Raw genomic sequence first — 23,802 nt, 5'->3', positions numbered from 1 at the left:
ATATATGTTTTAAATTTTTGAAAAAAATGTACGAAAATAATTTCCTTTAACAGAGTTATTAGAGATGAAAGTGAAGGTAAAGATGAAGGAGAAAAGTTGAACATAATAAAACGTAAGTAAGGAAATGGGTAGTTCTGGAAAACAATTTGTAGGTGTAACAGAATTTGGATGAAAAATACAACGAAAAAGGGTCAATTGTTAATGTATGAAAAGTAGTAGGTCATAATGGAAGCTGGTTATAGATAGGGGCCAAAATACACCAATTTCCTAATATGAAGGAGCCAGCAGATAACTTAAATTCCCAAATCAAGAACCGATTTGATTTGACTTTAGAACGTAGGCGACATCGAAAGTAAGGGCACCACAGCATTGCGAAATACGAGTTTCTCTCTCAAGTCTCAACTCCTCTCTTCCCATTTTCTTTTCAGTAAATTTTTCTAGGGTTTCATAAGGATCAGAAATGTACAGACCTACTGCATCGCGACTTAAGGCCTTAAAGGTTAGCCTTAATTTCATCATCTTCTTCTTTTTCTCCTGTCTGAACCAAATGCATCTGATTTCTTTCACAGTTTATTAATCGACTCTCTAAAATAAAACCCTAACTGTGGTATATCCATCGTGGAGATCATGTGAGAACACCATTCTCTCTCTTTCACAGATGCTAACCGGAGAGAGATGTAGGGTTTTCAATGTTTTGTTATCTTTGTTTCTTGCCTTCATGGGTTATTTACCCTAAAATAAAACCCTAATTGTGTGATTGGATGATTAGACGAATATCATGAAAGAGAGATATCAAGAATGTCGAAGACGCCGGTGGCCATGAATGTTTATGCTAATTCTCCCAATATTGGTCTGAAAGATGTCGGTCAGTGACCTCTAAATCTTGATATCAGGAAACTCTAATTTCTCTACGGCTCAAACGTAAGATCCTTAATTTGTGTTCGTCTTCGCAGTGAGATCTCTGTAAGTACATTTTCTGGCCTCCCTAATTCCGCTGTAGCCTAATCTTTAAGTCTCGATCCTTAAATTTTTAATAGAAACGTAAAGAGATTCAGTGCCTTTATAGGCGTATTATGACTTAGTATTAACTAATTGGGTCAAATATTGTTGTTGGATCATCTTCTGTGTTTACTGTGATCATAAAATAAAACCCTAATTGCGCCGAAAGAGGGATAGAAGGATATTTTGAAAGAGAGATATCAAGACGACTATCTTGATCATAAAGACGTCACTAATAGTGAATGTTTATGCTTATCTTCTCTTTTGTCCCGCTAAAAAACAGAGATCTTGTCCAGAACAACGCCGGTGATCGAGGTAATAATGAATTTTTATGCTTATTCTCCCAATGTTGCTCGGAAAGACGTCCGTCGGTGATCTTTAAATCTTGAACATCTCTACTGTTTTAAACTTAAGATACTTATTCAATGTTTTCATATAGTGGTTATTTAGTCTATCAGATAGCAAAATGAAACTGTTTTAAGGTTTTCTCCCATATACTAGATTCGTATAACCTAAGAGCAACATATAATTAGATTTGCAATTGAGATTAGTACTATGGGAACTGGGAGATTTATGCGGGATTAAGATTGTTAGTGGACTATATTCGAAACACTTGAGAATACTTTCTATTGCTGGTTAAGTTGTTCCCTTGATGTCCAAAGTCAATAGCTACCAAAAATTTCTTACAAATTTTAGTACAATAACTCTTACAAGTTATGTAGTTACGTGCATGCATCATCCGAGATCACGGTTGGCACTATCTCAAGTACAGTTCACGTTGTAGCTTGGTTTCACTTTTCTGGCATTATTTTGTTCATCTTGTTTTCAGGTTTATTTTATATAATATTTTAATTCTATTTTTAGAAGTTTCTATTGTCTCTTCACAAGTCAAGATAAGTGGGTATTATCCGAGAATATACATTTGCAGTATATTGGTGATTACTGCAAGAGTGCAATGTACGTACATATGTGTGGTAGTGCATGATTAAGTTTGGCTGCGTTGGCAATACTTTTATCTTGGTGATTACTGTTGTATGGGGAGTCTTTTTGTTTTTACTTGTTTTATTTTTTAATATTAATATTTACCAGTTTATTTTTGAAATCGAACCTCTTCATAGCGTTCCCAGATACGTTGGGAATATCACATGATCCAATTTTTGAGTGTACACTACGAGGCCACTAGAACTTTATGTTAATGCAAGATTAATGTTGGCAATAGACTCTATTCAGATTGCTCTAGGGACTAGGTAACCATTGGTCATGGTGGTTACGTTAGAGGTTTTTTTAGTTTTTTCTTTGCTTATTTTGTTTTAATAATAGTTACTAGTTTTTAAGTATCTTTACAAATCGTGGTATGGTAGCAAGATATGTGGGTACTATTTGGAGATAAAGGCTGGAAATGATTATATTACAATATTGGTCGGAAGTTAGTTTTCTCTTTTACTCTTGTTCTTATACAAAAATATTTGAGCTTAATTAGAGTTTTGGATAGTAAAGTAGGCTATACCAAAAAAATGTGGGGTGTAACAATTTTGTGGTTATAGTCTCTTCATACTCGCTCAGTTGTACACTACCAAAAACGTGGCCTAGTTCGAAAAAAGGACTCTCAAGTCGCATTTTAGATTGTAATGGCAAATACTCTATATTGGTAGTTAATGTTCGATTGGGTTGTATTTAAAGACTATTTCCAGTATCTGCTTATTATATATTTTTGTAAAATGTCTAGTAGTTTGTAATCATTGTAAGCATCTTCAAAAAATTTGTGATTTTATTGGAGATTGGATTATAAAGGATGGCTGGCAGTTGGTATCGGTTAGACTACGAAAATGGGTCAACAATTAATATCGATTGAACCAGAAACAATGATTGGTAGTTGGATTCGTTAGTGTGGTTATACACTTACACACAACACATGAAGATGCTTATAACGATGTATGAAGTCTATAACGATAAAAAAATCCCATAAGTTCTAATAAATTAACTTTTACAAATAACAATAAGTGCGTTCATGCATCAAGATATGCTTTATTCGAGATTACAGTGAGTAATGTTGCATGTCAGCTAATCGGTTTCATTTTTCTGGTTATGATTTTGATATGATGTATATTTTATTATTCTGTTTATTTTTTATTTTACTTAAATCCTTTTTTACAAGTTTTCAAATTAGGTCTCTCTGTATTCCATAATACACCGCCCGGATACGCAAGTGTTATTCAAAAGTACCATCAGGAAGATTAAGTTTGGTAATGGAATCTATCATATGTATATTTATGAGGTGTGGTATTATTCTTGGTCATAAGATGCATGTGTTACTACGAGACACCTAGAAACATTTGCTAATGCAAGATTAAGTATGACAACGGACTCTATTTTGATTGCACTTGTATCTTGGTGGTTACTGTTGTATGCAAAAGATTAAGTTTGTAAGTTTCTTAAGTATCTTCATGCATCGTGGTATGGCACCAAGAGATGTGGGTGATATTTCCAGATAAAGGTCGGAATCGATTTTATTAAACATACTGACAGGAAGCATGTTTACTCTTGTGCTTATACCTACGATGTGTGTAGATGCTTGTTCTGTTTACTTGTTTTATTTTTTTAATAATAAGACTATTTTGTAAGTTTCTTAAGTATCTTCATCCATCGTGGTATGGCACCAATAGATGTGGGTGATATTTCGAGATAAAGGTTGGAATCGGTTTAACTAAAAATACTAGCAGGGTGTATGTTGACTCTTGTGCTTATACCTACGATGTGTGGAGATGCTTATTCTATTTTTCTTCTTCTTATTACAACTTATTTTATTTTTTTAATAATAATACTAGAGTAAGTATAATAATACTAGTTTGTAAGTTTCTTAAGCATCTTCATTCACCGTGGTATGACACCAATAGATGTGGGTGATATTTCAAGATAAAGGTTGGAATCGATTTAATTAAACATACTAGCAAGGAGTATGTTTACACTTGTGCTTATACCACGGTGAATGAAGATGCTTATTCTGTTTTTTTTTTTTTTACAACTTGTTTTTTTTTTTTAATAATAATACTAGAGTAAGTATAATAATACTAGTTTGTAAGCTTCTTAAGCTTCTTAAGCATCTTCATCCACCGTGGTATGGCACCAATAGATGTGGGTGATATTTCGAGATAAAGGTTGGAATCGATTTAATTAAACATACTAGCAGGGAGTATGTTTACACTTGTTTTTTTTTGCAATGGTGAGCGGGTTAAAGGGCCCGACCCTGTATGTTTACACTTGTGCTTATACCTACGATGTGTGGAGATGCTTATTCTGTTTTTCTTCTTCTTTTTACAACTTGTTTTATTTTTTTAATAATAATAATACTGGAGTAAGTATAATAATACTAAAGAACTGATTGAAATTGAGGTGCTGAAGAGAGAGAAAGTCCCGGGTGGTGTTTTCTAGGGTTTGGCGGCGCCACTTCCTTTTCTTCTTTCTTCTCCGTTTTTCTTGGATCACTCTCCGTCTTGTTTTTCGTGTCTGAGTGTTTCCCTGTAGCCAGCATATTCTTTTTCGAAAGAAATGTTAGCTGATAGGGAGGCAAATTTTCTCCTCCCTCCTCCTGGTGGTGGAGGTTCAGATTCTTTGGGATTTGAATCTCTATCAAAACAGAGTGGTTATGGTGAGGGGTCCTCGGATCAATCTGGTGGTTCATCTGAACAGAAGAAGGATTCTAGTTGGGCTTCTCTCTTTCGTCCTGACGAGAAGAGATGTCGGACGAAGCTAGCGTATTCTCCACCTTCGACTATCAAGAATGGAGAACCTCCTGAGATTGTGTTAGAAGATTTTGAGGATGAAATCTGGGACTGTGAAAATTTATTAATTGGTTCTTTTGTGGGAGTAAGGATGCCTTTTCCTATGGTTCGTCGAGTGTTAACTGATAAATGGAAACCTAAGGGTAATATGTTCTTGACTGTTCATGGAGAGGCAGCTTATATCATTCGTTTTGATTTTGAAGAAGATAGGCAGAGGGTATTAGAGATGGAACCTATGTACATCTCTAATAGGCTATTTTTTGTTCGTCCGTGGAGTTTATTCATTGAGGATGATATTGCAGCCATGGAAACACTACCAGTCTGGGTATGCTTTCGTAATGTTCCTATGTTCTCATGGAATCCCAAGGGGTTGGCTCTGATTGCTAGTCAAATAGGGAAACCGATCATGCTAGATGAACCAACTGCTAAGAAATCCAGGTTAGCCTACACTCGTGTTTGTATCGAGATTTCGAAAGAGTGTTTGATGCCTGAGCTTTTATCTTTTGTGGTTAAGGATCATCGGAAAATAGATATTCGTGTTGAGTATGCATGGAAACCTCTTAAATGTTCAGGGCGTGGAGCTTTTGGGCACTCTGTGGGAAAGTGTAGAACAACTGTTCGACAAAATGCTCCAGTGAGACCTCCTGGTAATGGTGCTAATGATAAGTCTGGGACAGGGAAGGTAGGGGTGCAGCCTTGTGCCCCAGCTCGTGCTCAGGGTGTGAAGCTTAATAAGGTTCCCCCTGCTAAGAGTAGCAACTCCATTATCTTTACTTGTGCTCAGGATGAGACCTCTTTAGAGGTTTCTCTTGCAAAAAGTGAGGATGGGGTTGCATCCTGCTCAGTCATTAGTGATGATAATTCGATGGATCCTCAATGGACATAGGTTAGGAGATCTAAGAAGAATAAGTTTCTTGATGGAGCTCGAAGGCTTGTAGCTCCTTCAATAACTGAAGATAGGGGTGTTAGTAAGTCAGTAAAGAGGCTTTGTGTGGTGGACTCTTGTGTTGAGAGAGATGCTATGGAGGTTAGTAGAGCTTCTGAGGAGCAGAGAGGTGTGGCGACAAAAGTTGCTTTATTTGGAGGGGGTCAATCTGGTGCCCAGGTGGGGTTGGGTTTGAAAGGAAGGGGTCCAATTAGGATTCTTAATGATTAGCTTTGGTTTTTGGAATGTGAGGGGGTTAAATGATCCCCTCAAAGTTAGGGAGGTAGTGAAATTCATTAGAAATAATAAGTTAGGTATGTGTAGTGTTTTAGAAACTCATGTAGCTGAAGCTAAGAAGGATAAGGTGCATCAAAGTTTAATGCCTTCTTGGAATTGGTTACACAATTATGATTGTGATAAGTTTGGAAGAGTCTGGCTGATCTGGGATGCTGGTCAGTTTTCTGTTACTTTTGTTTCTATGCTAAAAATCTTTTGGTAGATAGAAGGAATCTTTGGACTGAGTTGAGGAGTGTTTCTCTTGATTTTTCATGCCCTTGGCTTGTTATGGGAGATTTTAATACTTTGTTAAAGGAGGATGAGAAGTTGGGTGGAGCTAATATCAAACCTAGTGAGCTTCTTGATTTTCAATTGTTTGTTAGAGATTCTCTGCTTTTTTACTGTCCTTTTAGTGGGTGTTTTCATACCTGGTCTAATATGCAATCAGGAGATAGATGTATCACTCAGAAGCGTGATAGGGTCTTAGTGAATATTGAGTGGGTCCAAGATTTTTGTTCTGCTAGAGCTGAGTTTCTTAATAGAGGAATATCTGATCATTCCCCTTGTGTTATTAGTCTTTATGAGGACAGTGGTGTGTGGGTCCTAGACCATTCAAGTTTTTCAACTGCTGGACTGAGGAGGAGGGATTCATGAAGCTAGTGGATAAGGCTTGGAGCATTAAGGTCACTGGTAATCCTATGTTTAGGTTGGTTTGCAGGTTGAAGAGAGTGAAAGCTGATCTCTTATTGTGGAAGAAGGAGAGGTTTAGGGATTATTCTCTTCAAGTGCAGGAGGCTAGGCAGGAAATGGAGGTGCTTCAAACTAAACTTCAGGACACTCCACTTTGTGAGAATACTAGAGTTGCTGAGAGGAAAGCTGTAGCTATATTTTCTGCTAAAGCTAGAATGGAAGAATCTATGTTTAAGCAGAAATCTAGAGTGCAGAAGATTGATCTTGGTGATAGTAATACTAAGTTTTTTCATGCATCTTAGAGGGAAAGAAGATCAAGGAATAATATTCCTTTTCTTTATAACCTTGATAATGAAAAGATTGTTCAATCTGATTTAGTGGCTGTTGAATGTGCTGATTATTATCAAAACTTGTCTGGTGTTTCAGCTTTCCAGGGAGGGACTTCTGATTTGTTGGAGCAGATGGAGTTTAGTTCTGTGCTAGATGAGCAAGATGCTGAACAGTTGGTGAGGGGAGTCACTAGAGAGGAGGTTGTTCATGCTCTATCCACCATTGGTTCTGATAAATCACCAGGCCCTGATGGCTTTACTGCCCATTTCTTTAAGACTTGTTAGAATATTGTTGGAGATGATTTCACCAAAGCTGTGTTGAGGTTCTTCTCCTCTGGTAAGCTTTTAGGTGAGGTCAATTCTACTTTGATGACTTTGGTTCCTAAGTCTAAAGATTCTTCTAAGGTTAGTGAGTTTAGACCTATATCCTGTTGCAATGTTATATATAAATGCATTTTTAAAATTCTTACTCTAAGGATGAAAGATTGCATTTCTAAGTTGGTTAGCCCTTGTCAATCTGGGTTCATATCAGGTAGATGTATTCAAGATAACATTCTTTTGGCTCATGAATTGGCTAGGGATTATCACAAAACATTGGGCCCCTCTAGGTGTGCTTTCAAGATTGATTTGCAAAAAGCATATGATACTATAGAGTGGGATGCCTTGATGATGGTAATGGAAAGAATGGGGTTTCCTAATGCATTCAGAAAGTGGGTGTACTCTTGTATTGCCTCTTCTAGGTTTTCTATAATGGTTAATAGAAGTTCTTATGGATATTTCAAGGGTAAGAGGGGAATTAGACAAGGTTGTCCTATGTCCTCTTACTTATTTGTTCTTGTTATGGAAGTTTTCAATTTGTTATTGCTGGATATGGTGAAGAATGGAAGGTTTCATGTGCATCCTAAGTGCTCTAAGCCTTTGATTACTCATCTTGCTTTTGCAGATGATGTCCTTGTCTTCTCTAAAGGTGATATTGATTCAGCCCTGGCTTTAGCTGAGGTGCTGGAGGTGTTTTATAGGTGCACTGGCCTGAAGGTTAATAAGAGAAAGAGTTCTATGTTTTTGGCAGGTGTTTCTGATGATATTGGAAGTGCTTTGACAGAATGTCTTGGTTTTTCTCAAGCTGCTCTTCCAGTTAGGTATCTTGGCGTGCCTCTTATTTCCTCTAGACTCAAGTACTCTGATTGCTTATATTTGCTTGGTAGAGTTACTCTTAGAATTCACTCTTGGAAAGCTAAATTTCTTTCTTTTGCTGGGAGGCTCACTATTATCAAGTCTATTTTTCAGGGCATGGTTCTTTTTTGGCTTAGTGTGTTTGATCTTCCTAAAAGAGTTCTCAAGGAGCTGCAATCTTTATTCAATAAGTTTTTGTGGACAGGGTCTGATACTAGTTTGAAGAAAGCTGCAGTTGGTTGGGTTCATGTGTGTTTTCCTTTTGCAGAGGGAGGGCTAGGCATTAGGGATTTGAGGGTCTTAAATGTGTCTTGCTGTCTTAGGCATATATGGGACATTTTTTGTGATAAGGATACTTTATGGGTTCATTGGGTGCATGCCAATTTGATAAAAAAGAAGAACTTTTGGAACATGGGAGTGCCCATCAATGCTTCTTGGATTTGGAGGAAGCTTCTTCATATCAGAGATATTGGTGTTCAATTTGCTTTTCATGTCATAGGTAATGGTGAGTCTACTAAGTTTTGGTTAGATAATTGGCATCCCCTGGGTCCTCTTTCTAAGTTCTTTACTCAGTTGTTCAGATATGATAGTACCCTCCACATTAATACCAATGTTAGCTCCTGCATTAGGAATGGTGTGTGGTACATTCCCTCTCATCTTGCTGTCTTTATTCCTTCAATTCTTAATGGGCTGAATGGAGTTCTTATTGATACTGCTAAGGAGGACTTGAAAGTATGGAAGGTCAGTGAAAAAGGAGAGTTCACTCTGAAAAGTACCTATGAAGCTTTGAGAAGGACAAAGACTGTTACTTCATGGCATAAGTTAGTGTGGTTTGCTCATAACATCCCTAGGCAGAGTTTCATTGCTTGGGTTGCTCTTAAAGGAGGACTTAAAACTAAGTGCAAGCTTCTCTTTTGGGGTATAGAAGTGGAACCTTGTTGTTTGTTGTGTAATAAGGAAAGTGAGGATGAGTTACACCTGCTCTTTCATTGCCCTTATTCTAAGTTTATCTGGTCATAACATTCTTCATATGCTTGGATTGATAAAGGTCTCTAAAGTTGATTGGGATAAGGAAATTGAGTGGTGTCTTAAAATGTTTCAAGGCAGAGAGGGTACTGGGCTGTTAGGTAGGTTAGCTTTCAATGCTATCTTTTATCATTTATGGTGGGAAAGGAACAAGAGGCTTCATGAAAATAGTTGTCAAAGTAGAGAGGAAGTTTTAGCTCTTATTATTCAGGATATTAGAATGAAAGTGTTGGGTTCTCATGTGAAACTCTCTACTTGCATCAAGAATAGGAAGTTGGCTAGTGTATGGAATGTTGATCTTCAGTTTTCTTCAAAGTCTTCTGTGAATTGTAAGTGGCAAAAGCCTGAGCTGGGGCTAATTCTTATTAATACTGATGGTGCCTATTCTTCAGCTGGTGGAGGATATGGGTGTGTTCTTCGTGATCACCAAGGTTTTGTTATAGCTGCAGCTAGAGGGAGATCTCTTCCCAAATCAGTGTTGTGGCATGAACTTCAAGGTATTGAAGTTGGTTTAAGACTTGCTAGAGATCTTCATTTGCCTAGGGTGAGTATAGCTACTGATTCCATGAACTCTTATGCTTTACTTAGCTCGGATAGGGTGGCTCCTCATTGGAGAGTGGTGTTTCTTTACCAGAAGATTAAGCAGCTTATGAGTGGGTTTACTTCCTGCAATATCCATCATAAGAGTTCATTCTGGCAGAGAGAGCAGATAGGGTCAACAACCACTCCCCAAGCAAGCAATCTGTCACTAGTTCTCAACCTTCTGTGAATAGCCACCCAAGTAATGAACCCATGTTTAGGAATAGCCCACTTTGACCAAACCAGCTTAGCCCAATTCACTTTTCCAGCAGCAGGTCTAAGGAGATTATAAGTCTCCTTCAAAGTATACTTACCTTTTGAAGCAGCAGTCCAAATGATTTTATCTCCTGTACCTCCCCCAATGGGAACCTGCTGAAGTTGCTCCATAATCTCCTCTAAATGAATTTCAATGTAGTCAGGGATGGACCACTGACCATTGGAGATAGCTTCACTAACCTTAGCATTAGGGGATAGCTGAGAACTATACTGAAACCCCACAGGAAGGAATTCCCATAAAAGGCCCTTAGGGTGCCAAATGTCCTTCCAAAAGAGAGTATTAGACCCATCTCCAATAAGATGAAGAACAAACTTCTTAGCTCAATTCCTACTATCCAGAATTCTTCTCCAACACCAGGAGCAATCCTGAGGTATAGACATGGTCCAGAAGTCCTTAGATTTAATAAGGTTAGCCCTCACCCATCTAGCCCAGAGTGACTCACTGCCACTTACCAAGTCCCAAATATGTCTGAGATTCATGGCTTTGTTAACTGACTCAATGTCCCTAATGCCCAATCCACCCTCTTCAAAGGGCAAGCAAACTGTAGCCCATTTAACAGCCACCTTCCTTGATCCCATATGCAGCCCTGTCCACAAGAATTTACTAAACATGGAGTTGATCTCCTTAAAGACCCTCTTAGGGAACATAAACACAGCTGTCCAGTACAAAATCATGCTATTGAGAACAGACTTCAATAGAAGCACTCTCCCAGCAAAAGACAAATATCTAGCTTTCCATGACTGAATCCTATTCTGAATTTTAGATAGAAGAGGTAAACAGTCATTATAAGAAAGTCTAGAGGAAATAAGAGGAAGGCCTAGGTACCTCACAGGGAGAACCCCCTTGTCAAAACCCAAGGTGAGTCTAACTTGCTCACCCTCATCTCCACCTCCTGCCCAAAAAAGGGTGCTCTTCATAGTGTTCACAGCAAGACCAGTACCCTTGTAGAATAGAGAAAGAACAGTCTCCAAAGCAGTGGCAGACCTCTCATCACCTTTCATAAACACCATCAAGTCATCAGCAAAACATAAGTGGGTCACCTTAGGCTCCTTGCATTTTGGGTGAAGGATAAACCTGCCCTCAACCTCTTCCTTAGCCAAAAGAGAAGAAAACACCTCCATAACCATGACAAAAAGATAGGGGGAAATGGGACACCCTTGCCTCAACCCTTTCTTACCAGCAAAATAACCATGGGACCCTCCATTCACAACAATAGAATAAGAAGGACTAGTAACACACTCTTGATCCAGCCAATAAACTTAGGAGGAAGATTGAACTTCAATAAAACCTTCTGAAGAGAAGACCATCTAACAGTGTCATAGGCTTTCCTCAGATCAATCTTGACAGTGCATCTAGGAACACCCTCCTTCCTATGATAGTTCCTAACTATCTCATGAGCCAGCATAATATTGTCCTGAATAGATCTTCCAGAAATAAAGGCAGATTGGTTCTCACTAACCATAGTGTATATCACCCCTTTAAGCCTCTCAGTCAAAATCTTAGTGATACACTTATATATAACATTGCAGCAAGAAATAGGCATGAAATCTAACATAGAAGCAGCATTAGAAATCTTAGGAACTAAAGTAACAAGAGTGGAATTTACCTCTTTTAGAAGCTTGCCAGACTTGAAGAAATTGGAGATTGCTAGCACAAAATCATCCCCAACAATATCCCAACATCTCTTGAAAAACATGGAAGAAAACCCATCAGGTCCTGGGGACTTATCAGAGCCTATGGTAGAGAGAGCAAACACAATCTCATCTCTAGTCACTGCTCTCTCCAGATCCTCCCCTCCCTCCAATAAAGGAGAATTGAAAGCAATAGAATCAAGGACCTCATCTTCCTCTAAGCAAGGCTGATCAGAACCTAACATAGCTTCATAAAAACCAACACACTCTGCAATAATATGGTCCTGTTCTTCCAACTTGTTACCTTCCTGATCCAATAAGGAGTGTATGCTGTTTCTAGCTCTTCTTTCCTTAATAGAGTAGTGGAAAAAAGATGTATTATGATCATCCAGAGTCAACCATTTAACCCTAGACTTTTGTTGCAACTGGGTTGCCTCAGCCTTAGCCAAGTGAGTATAAGATTTCAGAGCTTCTCTTTCTTCTTCTCTAAGTCTAGCACACTGGGGTTCAGATTGAAGCTTTACCTGAACAGCTTCAAGTCCACACTTAGCTTGATCCACCTGACTAGGGAAATCAACTGCCAAATCCCTTCTCCATACAATCAGCCTAGACTTAACAGCTTTCAGCTTAGTTACAAGCCTAAACATAGGATTTCCCACCACCTTCTCACCCCGCACCTCCTTGATCATCTTCATGAACCCAGGCTCATCAATCCACCAATTGTAAAATTTAAATGGCTTCCTACCCCTACTTTTCTGCCCCAATAAAGAGACTACAACAGGAGAGTGATCTGAAGATCCAGGAAGGAGAAATTCAGCCTTAGCCTCAGGGAATAACAACAGACATTCCATATTGAGCAAGGCCCTATCCAACTTAGCACAAATATTGGCCCCAACACTTTGCCTATTAGTCCAAGTGTGATAGCAGCCAGTAAACACACAGTCAAATACCTGAGCATCTTGGGTACAGTCCAAAAAATCTCTAAGATCATCTGCCCTGACAGGATCACCCCCTATCTTCTCTTCAGCCCTAAGAATAGCATTGAAGTCCCCAAGAAACATCCGGGGCATATCAAAGTTAAACACCAGTCTCCTCATATCATTCCATAACTCTCTCCTACCTACTATCTCATTTTTGGCATAAACCATGCCAACCATAAATCTCTGCCCAGAAGGGAGTCCAACACTCACAGCCAGACATTGACTAGACTTAAACACAAGGCTAACAGCAGCAAGATTAGGATCCCACCCAATCCATATTCTACCCCCCTCATCCTCCTCATAATTGTCCAAAAACTGCCAATAAGGACTAATGCTTCTCTGAATTTATCCTTATTCTTCTTCATAACTCGAGTCTCTACCAAACCACACATACTAAGTTTGTTAATTCGAAGAAGGTCTCTCACCTCCTTCACCCTAAGAGAGCTGTTAAGCCCCCTTACATTCCAACAAGCAAGCTTATCCATTAACATTATGTGGAGGAACACCCCCTCCCATAACATCATCATTCTCCTCCCCCTCCTGCTCTCCCAGAGCCTCAATCATAGCCTTCCCTACTGTACTAAACATAGCTATCTTCCCAGCTATAGAATTAGTACCTTTGGACTGACCAGAGCCTACCTCCTTCTCTTCTAGCCTGATCGACCTGGGTTCCCCTCCTGTAATTCTACCTGGCCAAGGACTGCCTTGCCCATGTCCAGCACAATGCCTCTTATTAGCAGAGGTAGAGCTACCCCCTGCCCTGACACTAAAAGTGGAATAGTAGTAGCATTCCCCTTCTTCTTTTTATGGCTAACCACAGACCAAGCCCCCTCCTCCCCTTGCTTACTCAAATCCACATCTCCTTTCCCTACTGTATTAGACTCCAAATCCAACATAGGGTGATCCTCCTGTCGAGGAACCACATTGGACAGAGCATCAGCATCAGGTAAACCAGAAGGATGAGACCCTTGAGCTAGCACCAGAGCCCCATCTTCCTTTCTCGCATGTGTCCCCACAGAAGCAGCCTCAGCATTAGCTTTACCCTTCTCTGCTTGTCTAGCTCGACCTGCTCTTCTCTGCTGGGCATTAGGTCGAACACCTTGAGGGCACCTTCTGTGCGAGTGCCCAAACACCCCACAAACACCACACCGACCAGGCTTCCATGAGTATTCCACAGCTATGTCAATAACTCTATCCTCATCAATCATAAGTTTAACCGAATCAGGCATAGGGTTATCCAACTCCATCTCAATGCAGACTCGAGCAAAAGACATACGAGTCTGCCTCTCTGTTTGATCATCAAGGATGAGAGGCACACCCAATGTACTTGCAATCATACCAATTCCCTGGGCATTGAACATCACATAAGGGATGTTTCTCAAGTTTACCCAAATAGGAACAATATTCATCTCCTCTATTTCCTCCTCAATATTCAATTTCCATGGACGGATGACAAAAAATCTATTGGCAATATAGACCGGTCCAAGCTCCAAAACCATTTTCCTATCTTCTTCTAGATCGAATTTCAGCACAAAAGCAGACACACCATGAGCAGTGATTGTCATCTCTCCCTTCAACCTCCAAGCTCTACGTAAAGCTCCTTGCACCACAGGATACGCCAACGGCCAATCTATCACCCAAAAAGTAGCCAAATAACACTTTCTCACACTACTGTATTTGCTCTTTGAAATCCCTCATAGAAACCATTGCCACCTTCTCGCCATTGATAACCACTGGTGGAGAGTAAACCAGCTTCGCCTTAGTAGCAGAACCACCACGACGAAAAAGATTCGCCCAACTCGAACCACCAGAGGATACAGGAGTTCCATCAAAGTCAATCCCATCTCTAGAAGCCGACCTTCCCTCAACCTTTCTCAGTTGTTCTGAGGAAGCTCGAACTCCACCATGGGAGGAGCTCACCTCACCAACCAGTGGGAGAGAAAACCTTGCCCCCTCAGTCGCCAGCATTCACTTCAAAAGAAGGAAATCCAGCCGACCAGAAGGTTGTCGGAACCAAAGAAGCAACGTGAGGCCAAGAAGACCAGAGATGTCGGAGAGACAACTCTGTCTCCTCACACAGAAACCAAGAAGACAATGACTCCAAGAAACTTGGCCGGAAACAATCGCGCCGCCAAACCCTAGGAAAAAGCACCACCCGGCTGTTTCTCTCTCTTCTCCGCCCCTTGAATTGATGGTTGATTCTTTGGACTGAGTTGAGGAGTGTTTCTCTTGATTTTTCATGCCCTTGGCTTGTTATGGGAGATTTTAATACTTTTTTAAAGGAGGATGAGAAGTTGGGTGGAGCTAATATCAAACCTAGTGAGCTTCTTGATTTTCAATTGTTTGTTAGAGATTCTCTGCTTTTTTACTGTCCTTTTAGTGGGTGTTTTCATACCTGGTCTAATATGCAATCAGGAGATAGATGTATCACTCAGAAGCTTGATAGGGTCTTAGTGAATATTGAGTGGGTCCAAGATTTTTGTTCTGCTAGAGCTGAGTTTCTTAATAGAAGAATATCTGATCATTCCCCTTGTGTTATTAGTCTTTATGAGGACAGTGGTGTGGGTCCTAGACCATTCAAGTTTTTCAACTTCTGGACTGAGGAGGAGGGATTCATGAAGCTAGTGGATAAGGCTTGGAGCATTAAGGTCACTGGTAATCCTATGTTTAGGTTGGTTTGCAGGTTGAAGAGAGTGAAAGCTGATCTCTTATTGTGGAAGAAGGAGAGGTTTAGGGATTATTCTCTTCAAGTGCAGGAGGCTAGGCAGGAAATGGAGGTGCTTCAAACTAAACTTCAGGACACTCCACTTTGTGAGAATACTAGAGTTGCTGAGAGGAAAGCTGTAGCTATATTTTCTGCTAAAGCTAGAATGGAAGAATCTATGTTAAAGCAGAAATCTAGAGTGCAGAAGATTGATCTTGGTGATAGTAATACTAAGTTTTTTCATGCATCTTAGAGGGAAAGAAGATCAAGGAATAATATTCCTTTTCTTTATAACCTTGATAATGAAAAGATTGTTCAATCTGATTTAGTGGCTGTTGAATGTGTTGATTATTATCAAAACTTGTCTGGTGTTTCAGCTTTCCAGGGAGGGACTTCTGATTTGTTGGAGCAGATGGAGTTTAGTTCTGTGCTAGATGAGCAAGATGCTGAACAGTTGGTGAGGGGAGTCACTAGAGAGGAGGTTGTTCATGCTCTATCCACCATTGGTTCTGATAAATCACCAGGCCCTGATGGCTTTACTACCCATTTCTTTAAGACTTGTTAGAATATTGTTGGAGATGATTTCACCAAAGCTGTGTTGAGGTTCTTCTCCTCTGGTAAGCATTTAGGTGAGGTCAATTCTACTTTGATGACTTTGGTTCCTAAGTCTAAAGATTCTTCTAAGGTTAGTGAGTTTAGACCTATATCCTGTTGCAATGTTATATACAAATGCATTTCTAAAATTCTTACTCTAAGGATGAAAGATTGCATTTCTAAGTTGGTTAGCCCTTGTCAATCTGGGTTCATATCAGGTAGATGTATTCAAGATAACATTCTTTTGGCTCATGAATTGGCTAGGGATTATCACAAAACATTGGGCCCCTCTAGGTGTGCTTTCAAGATTGATTTGCAAAAAGCATATGATACTATAGAGTGGGATGCCTTGATGATGGTAATGGAAAGAATGGGGTTTCCTTATGCATTCAGAAAGTGGGTGTACTCTTGTATTGCCTCTTCTAGGTTTTCTATAATGGTTAATGGAAGTTCTTATGGGTATTTCAAGGGTAAGAGGGGAATTAGACAAGGTTGTCCTATGTCCTCTTACTTATTTGTTCTTGTTATGGAAGTTTTCAATTTGTTATTGCTGGATATGGTGAAGAATGGAAGGTTTCATGTGCATCCTAAGTGCTCTAAGCCTTTGATTACTCATCTTGCTTTTGCAGATGATGTCCTTGTCTTCTCTAAAGGTGATATTGATTCAGCCCTGGCTTTAGCTGAGGTTCTGGAGGTGTTTTATAGGTGCACTGGCCTGAAGGTTAATAAGAGAAAGAGTTCTATGTTTTTGGCAGGTGTTTCTGATGATATTGGAAGTGCTTTGACAGAATGTCTTGGTTTTTCTCAAGCTGCTCTTCCAGTTAGGTATCTTGGGGTGCCTCTTATTTCCTCTTGACTCAAGTACTCTGATTGCTTATCTTTGCTTGATAGAGTTACTGCTAGAATTCACTCTTGGAAAGCTAAATTTCTTTCTTTTGCTGGGAGGCTCACTATTATCAAGTCTATTTTTCAGGGCATGGTTCTTTTTAGGTTAGTGTATTTGATCTTCCTAAAAGAGTTCTCAAGGAGCTGCAATCTTTATTCAATAAGTTTTTGTGGACAGGGTCTGATACTAGTTTGAAGAAAGCTGCAGTTGGTTGGGTTCATGTGTGTTTTCCTTTTGCAGAGGGAGGGCTAGGCATTAGGGATTTGAGGGTCTTAAATGTGTCTTGCTGTCTTAGGCATATATGGGACATTTTTTGTGATAAGGATACTTTATGGGTTCATTGGGTGCATGCCAATTTGATCAAAAAGAAGAACTTTTGGAACATGGGAGTGCCCAGCAATGCTTCTTGGATTTGGAGGAAGCTTCTTCATATCAGAGATATTGGTGTTCAATTTGCTTTTCATGTCATAGGTAATGGTGAGTCTACTAAGTTTTGGTTAGATAATTGGCATCCCCTGGGTCCTCTTTCTAAGTTCTTTACTCAGTTGTTCAGATATGATAGTACCCTCCACATTAATACCAATGTTAGCTCCTGCATTAGGAATGGTGTGTGGTACATTCCTTCTCATCTTGCTGTCTTTATTCCTTCAATTCTTAATGGGCTGAATGGAGTTCTTATTGATACTGCTAAGGAGGACTTGAAAGTATGGAAGGTCAGTGAAAAAGGAGAGTTCACTCTGAAAAGTACCTATGAAGCTTTGAGAAGGAAAAAGACTGTTACTTCATGGCATAAGTTAGTGTGGTTTGCTCATAACATCCCTAGGCAGAGTTTCATTGCTTGGGTTGCTCTTAAAGGAGGACTTAAAACTAAGTGCAAGCTTCTCTTTTGGGGTATAGAAGTGGAACCTTGTTGTTTGTTGTGTAATAAGGAAAGTGAGGATGAGTTACACCTGCTCTTTCATTGCCCTTATTATAAGTTTATCTGGGATAACATTCTTCATATGCTTGGATTGATAAAGGTCTCTAAAGTTGATTGGGATAAGGAAATCGAGTGGTGTCTTAAAATGTTTCAAGGCAGAGAGGGTACTGGGCTGTTAGGTAGGTTAGCTTTCAATGCTATCTTTTATCATTTATGGTGGGAAAGGAACAAGAGGCTTCATGAAAATAGTTGTCAAAGTAGAGAGGAAGTTTTAGCTCTTATTATTCAGGATATTAGAATGAAAGTGCTGGGTTCTCATGTGAAACTCTCTACTTGCATCAAGAATAGGAAGTTGGCTAGTGTATGGAATGTTGATCTTCAGTTTTCTTCAAAGTCTTCTGTGACTTGTAAGTGGCAAAAGCCTGAGCTGGGGCTAATTCTTATTAATACTGATGGTGCCTATTCTTCAGCTGGTGGAGGATATGGGTGTGTTCTTCGTGATCACCAAGGTTTTGTTATAGCTGCAGCTAGAGGGAGATCTCTTCCCAAATCAGTGTTGTGGCATGAACTTCAAGGTATTGAAGTTGGTTTAAGACTTGCTAGAGATCTTCATTTGCCTAGGGTGAGTATAGCTACTGATTCCATGAACTCTTATGCTTTACTTAGCTCGGATAGGGTGGCTCCTCCTTGGAGAGTGGTGTTTCTTTACCAGAAGATTAAGCAGCTTATGAGTAGGTTTACTTCCTGCAATATCCATCATGTGTTTAGGGAAACAAATCGAGTTGCAGATTGGCTCTCTAAGCATTGGTCGAATGTTGAGGAGGAAGTGTTACTTCCTGGTTCCTTGGATTCCAGGTTGGAGCAGCTTATTGATGAGGATAAGAGTGGTACTATTTATACTAGATGCATATGATGAGTGTTAATCCTTTTTCGATGTCTTTTTTGGGCATGGGATTTTATGTCTTTTTGATGTATGTTCTTTTGGCGCTCTTTTTTGCTACCCTGTTAAGGGTTTGGGGTGGGCTTGCTCCGACTGGCGCCGGTTAAGTTGTTTTGTTTGTCTCTGTTTTTTGGCCTGGCGCCTTTAGCCTGCTTATCAATGCAAAAAAAAAAAGTATAATAATACTAGTTTGTAAGTTTCTGAAGCATCTTCATCTATCGTGGTACGGCACCAATACATGTGGGTGATATTTCGAGATAAAGGTTAGAATCGATTTAATTAAACATACTAGCAGGGAGTATGCTTACTCTTGAGCTTATACCTATGATATGTGGAGATGCTTATTATGTTTTCTTCTTCTTTTTACAACTTGTTTTATTCTTTTAATAATAACACTAGAGTAATAATACTAGTTTGTAAGTTTTTTAAGTATCTGCATCCATCGTGGTATGACACCAAGAGATGTGGGTGATATTTCGACATAAAGGATGAAAGTTATTTAATTAAACAAACTGGCACGGAGTATGTTTACTCTTGTGCTTATACCTACGATGTGTGGAGATGCTTATTCTGTTTTCGTCTCCTTTTTATAACTTTTTACAAGTCTTCAAAGTTTAGTGCAAGTATCATCATAGCATTTTGCACAAACAACATGGTTGAGCTTTATCCAAAATTTCAAAAATATGATTTACAAGTATGTAGTACACATCAATAACGGCAGTGAAAAATATATGTAGTGTACATCAATATAATTTGGGACTTGACTACATAAAGTTTGAGGTTCTTTCTGAAAATTTGAATAGAACGACAACTGGCAGTTGGTATCCATTGAACTACGAATGATGGCTGACGGTATCGATTGGATAATGGGTCAGAGTTGGTGTCCATTGGACTATGAATGATGGTTGGGAGTTGGTATACCATTGGACTAGAAGCTTCAGCAGAAGCCAAGTGAGTATAATGCTTCAAAGCTTCTCTCTCTTGTATCCTCAAACTGCCACTTTGGGGATCAGTCTGGAGAGCCTCCTGAACCCCCTCCAGCTCAACTTTAGCCTGCTCCACCTTAGTAGGCATATCCAAAAATCTATCTTTCTTCCATTGGATAAGCGTAGCTTTAACTGCTTTCAACTTAGTAACAAGCCTAAACATAGGGTTACCCTGAACACTTTCATCCAAACCTTCTGAATCATGTCCATAAACCCAGGCTCCTCCACCCAGCAGTTAAAGAATTTGAAGGGCCTTCTACCCCTAGGTTGGGAACCAAACAAGGAAACCACTGCAGAAGAATGATCCGATGAACCTGGTTGAAGAAATTCAGTCTAACATCTGGGAATAGAAGCAAAAACTCCATATTCTGCAACACCCTGTCCAGCTTAGCACATATACTATGTTCTCCCTCTTGCTTATTAGACCAGGTGAAGAAACAGCCAGTGAAGGGGCAATCAAACATCTGGGAGGCTTGAACACAATTGGCAAAGTCTGAAAAATTTTCAAACCTGATAGAGTTACCTCCACATTTCTCTTCAGCAGCTAGAACAACATTAAAATCTCCCACTACCAACCAAGGCATGTCAAAATTGAAAGCAAGCCTCTCCAAATCCCTCCATAACTCCATTATCTCATTTCCATAATTCTTAGCATACACCTCACCCAGCATAAACCTCCTACTATCAGCCAAATCCACAAAAGCAGCAATCATCTGAGCTGAGCTGAAAACCAAAAAGAGACATTGACTTGGTGAGGATCCCACCCCAGCCAAATCCTGGCCCCAGCATCAGCATCATAGTTATCAACGAAAGTCCAAAAAGGACTAATGCTCCTCTGCAGCTTGAGCTTATTTCCTGGAGCAACTCTTGTCTCCACCAAACCACACAAACTCAACTTGTTAATTCCAATGAAGTCCCTGACCTCCTTTATCCTGAGGGAGCTTTTCAACCCCCTCACATTCCAGCAGGCAAGCTTATTCATTAGAGTCATCAGGGAGGGAGCTCCCATCCAACAGTAAATTACTTGCATCATCTGAAAATGAACCACCAACACTTCTTAAAGTTTGCCCAACAACACTGAGGGTAGCTAATTTACTTGCTATACTCACTGCAGCACTGTTCTGATCCCCAATACCACCTGTTGTGAACACATACTATCTTCTGGCCTAAGCAGTTGGCACCCTTTCCTGGCCAAAGACTGCCCTGGTCAAAACCAGCACAGTGTCTCTTAAACACAACTCTGCCTTGCTCCCTCTTCTCCTCATTCATAGGAATATCACCATGACCTTTGTTACCCTTCTTCTTCCTATTAGTAACCAAAGACCACCCTGCTTCATCCCTAGAAACCACATAAGGCTGAATGGATGACTCCACACAAGGCTGAGCACTAGGAAGCTCTAAAGGAGATGGTTGGGAGACCTCAACCATCTGCATATCTCCTCCAGCATGAGGCACAAGGGTAGCTACAATAGGCCCACTAACAGAAGCTAAAGCATATGGTACCTTGGTGGAGCCAAAAGTGGCTGAGGGTGGAGGCACAGCTGCAGCACCCTGTTGCTTACCCTTCCCAGATGGATCCTGCTGAGGCTTAGGCATCCACCTGGGTTTGATATTCTGTCGGGGGCATCTCCTGCTCGTGTGCCCAAAGACCCCACAGGTGGAACACTTAGCAGGTTTCCATGAGTATTCAACAAAAATTTTAACCACCCTATCCTCATCAATCACCAACTTATTCGTGCTAGGCATGGGGTGATCAATCTCCATCTCCACACAAACCCTAGCAAAAGGCATACGAGTCTGTTGTTCAGTTGGGGTGTCTAAGGCTAAGGGAGTACCAAGAACACTAGCAACCTTTCCAATACCCTGTGCATTGAACATGACATAGGGAAGGTTTCTCAAATTAATCCAAATGGGAACAGTATCAACTACTTCAATTTTCTTCTCAATATGAAGCTTCCATAGACGAATGACAAAAAGTCTACCAGCAATGTAGAGGGGCCCTTGTTCTAAAACCAAGCTCATGTCCTCCTCTAGTGCAAATTTCATAACAAATTCTGAAACTCCAAGAACAGTAAGCTTCATCTCTCCCTTGAGCTTCCAAGCTTTCTTCAGAGCATTCTGAACTACCACATAGGATAATCGGTCGCCAAGAAAATACCCAAAAACCGCTTTCTCACACTGTTGAATCTGCTCACTAAACTCCCTCATAGAAACCGAAGCAACCTTCTCACCATTAACAACAGAAGGAGGAGAATACCTCAGTTTTGCCTTAGCACCAGATGAACCGTTACGAAACAAATTAGCCCAGCTATAACTCCCTAGTCGTGAATCATCAGTCATAACATCGTCTTCATCAGAACCTGAGTTCATCCCTGAACCTCTCGACTTCCCCCCATCCATTGTTGACCGTTTTAAAGATTCCCCAAACTCTCTCGAGTTCAAAGCATCCTCGCCAGTCCATGGAGGGGGAACCTTCACTCCCTCATCAGCTAACATTCACTTACCAGGAGCAAATTCCAGCAAAATGGGAAGTTGCCGGGAGCTAATCAGACAGAGAATAAGAACAAACTCCAAGAAAACCGTCAACAGTAACCTACTTGGTCGGAAAATAAGCTACAAACCGACCGCCGCCAGCACTCCGGGAAAAGTGCCGCCTCAGACCTTCTCTCTCCTCCGGGTCATAATGTTTTGAGAGAGGAGTCTGTTGCTATCTTTATTTATTTTTTTGCAAATAGTAAGCGGGTTAAGGGCCCGACCCAAACAAAAGCAGTCTAACTAACTAAGAGAAGAAAACAAACAAAAAACAGCAAACTAATTACACTTTAGTACTACGGAGTCTAACGACACCCCTCTTATCATCCTCTAGAATAGCAGCAAGGCCTAAAGGAAGCCTGGCCGGGTCCAGCTCCACACGCAAGCCCTTCCTGTCCTCATCTTAGACAACCAATCTGCAGCCATGTTGATCTCACGAACCACGTGCTTTATCCTACATTCATCAAAAGTCTCACAAAGCCCAAGAATCCTTTGCACCAGCCACCAAGCAGCCCATGGGGGCTCATTCCTTTTGTATGCAAGTATGCCACAGACAATGGTCGAGTCAGAAGCAACAATCACCTTCCTGATCTTTAACTTGGATGCCAACTGCAGCCCCAACTCCACTCCTTGGAGTTCATGAATCACCACACTGGCCCTAGTAGCCGTGCCAGCAGCAGCTGCAAGAACCTTTCCATCTCTGCCTCTCACAAGAGCACCAAAACCTGCTATATCATCACTCATGGCCCCATCAGAGTTTATAAGCCAGAAACCATCACAAGGAGGTTTCCACACATGCCCCTTAGACACGGTAAATTGGACAGGCAGCCCCACATTCCATCTTCTCAAGAGATCCTTATTCAATTCAGAATTAACCACCTTCCCCTTCCAAGCCCCAAGAGCAATCTTAACTTCACTAATAATAAGGTTCAAAATAGTAGCAGCAGACTTACTCTCCTCCCTAAAAATTCTCCTGTTTCTTTCCCTCCAAAGATGAGAGATACAGGTAGTGAAAACCAGGCCCCCCAATTTCACTTTGAAGCTGCTCCCCTGAAATTGGGAAAGAAGCCAATCAAGCTCCTCATCCCAAGAGTTATGTTGCTGCCTGTAGATACCCATGAGGTGCAGAACCCCATCCCACACCTCCAAAGAGAACTCACATCTAAAGAAAAGGTGAAAGTCAGTCTCCACCTCCTTATGACACAGCCTGCAACTCGGATCCACATTCATCCCCCATTTTAATAACCTGTCACAGGTGTTTAATTTCCTGTGAACAACTACCCAAGCCACAAAACCATGCTTAGGAATAACCAAGCTAGACCACACCATCTCTGCCCACTTTACCTTAGTGCCCAAAGGTCTGAGTTTCCTGTAGGTCTCTCTAAGGGTATACCTTCCTTTATCAGAAGCAATCCAAATAACTTTATCATCCTCCCTTCCACCAATCTCCACCTTGGCCAAATCCTGCACAATCTCTGCTATATGAACACTGATATGGGGAGGAATGGCCTAGTGACCATCAACTATAACATCTGCAACCCTGGCATCAGCAGGAAGGACATAACTATACTTGAACT

At 40.4% G+C, this 23,802-nt stretch overlaps 3 protein-coding genes across 3 annotated transcripts; 1 reads left to right on the top strand and 2 right to left on the bottom strand.

Annotated features, from left to right (window-relative positions):
- Positions 1–11,257: 11,257 nt before the first annotated feature.
- Positions 11,258–13,149, bottom strand: LOC147567792 (uncharacterized). Its single transcript, XM_086658261.1, has 2 exons — positions 13,090–13,149; positions 11,258–12,979 (listed from the first exon to the last, which is right to left on the bottom strand). Exons 1-2 carry the CDS (start codon positions 13,147–13,149, stop codon positions 11,258–11,260), a joined length of 1,782 nt encoding a protein of 593 aa, XP_086514387.1.
- Positions 13,150–14,919: 1,770 nt separating this feature from the next.
- On the top strand, positions 14,920–18,680 carry LOC147567791 (uncharacterized). Its single transcript, XM_086658257.1, has 4 exons — positions 14,920–15,592; positions 15,698–15,928; positions 16,181–16,797; positions 16,953–18,680. The coding sequence occupies exons 1-4, from the start codon at positions 14,920–14,922 to the stop codon at positions 18,678–18,680; spliced, it is 3,249 nt and encodes a 1,082-aa protein (XP_086514383.1).
- A 3,893-nt stretch (positions 18,681–22,573) lies between these two features.
- Positions 22,574–23,554, bottom strand: LOC147567790 (uncharacterized). The gene has a single exon (XM_086658255.1). The coding sequence runs from the start codon at positions 23,552–23,554 to the stop codon at positions 22,574–22,576; it is 981 nt and encodes a 326-aa protein (XP_086514381.1).
- Between the last annotated feature and the right edge of the window lie 248 nt (positions 23,555–23,802).

The sequence above is a fragment of the Eschscholzia californica genome, unplaced genomic scaffold, assembly GCF_041429995.1.
Source record: "Eschscholzia californica isolate CP2 unplaced genomic scaffold, dmEscCali1.0.p SCAF_1, whole genome shotgun sequence".
NCBI classification, from domain to species: Eukaryota; Viridiplantae; Streptophyta; class Magnoliopsida; order Ranunculales; family Papaveraceae; genus Eschscholzia; species Eschscholzia californica.
This window is presented reverse-complemented; position numbering and strand designations above follow the sequence as displayed.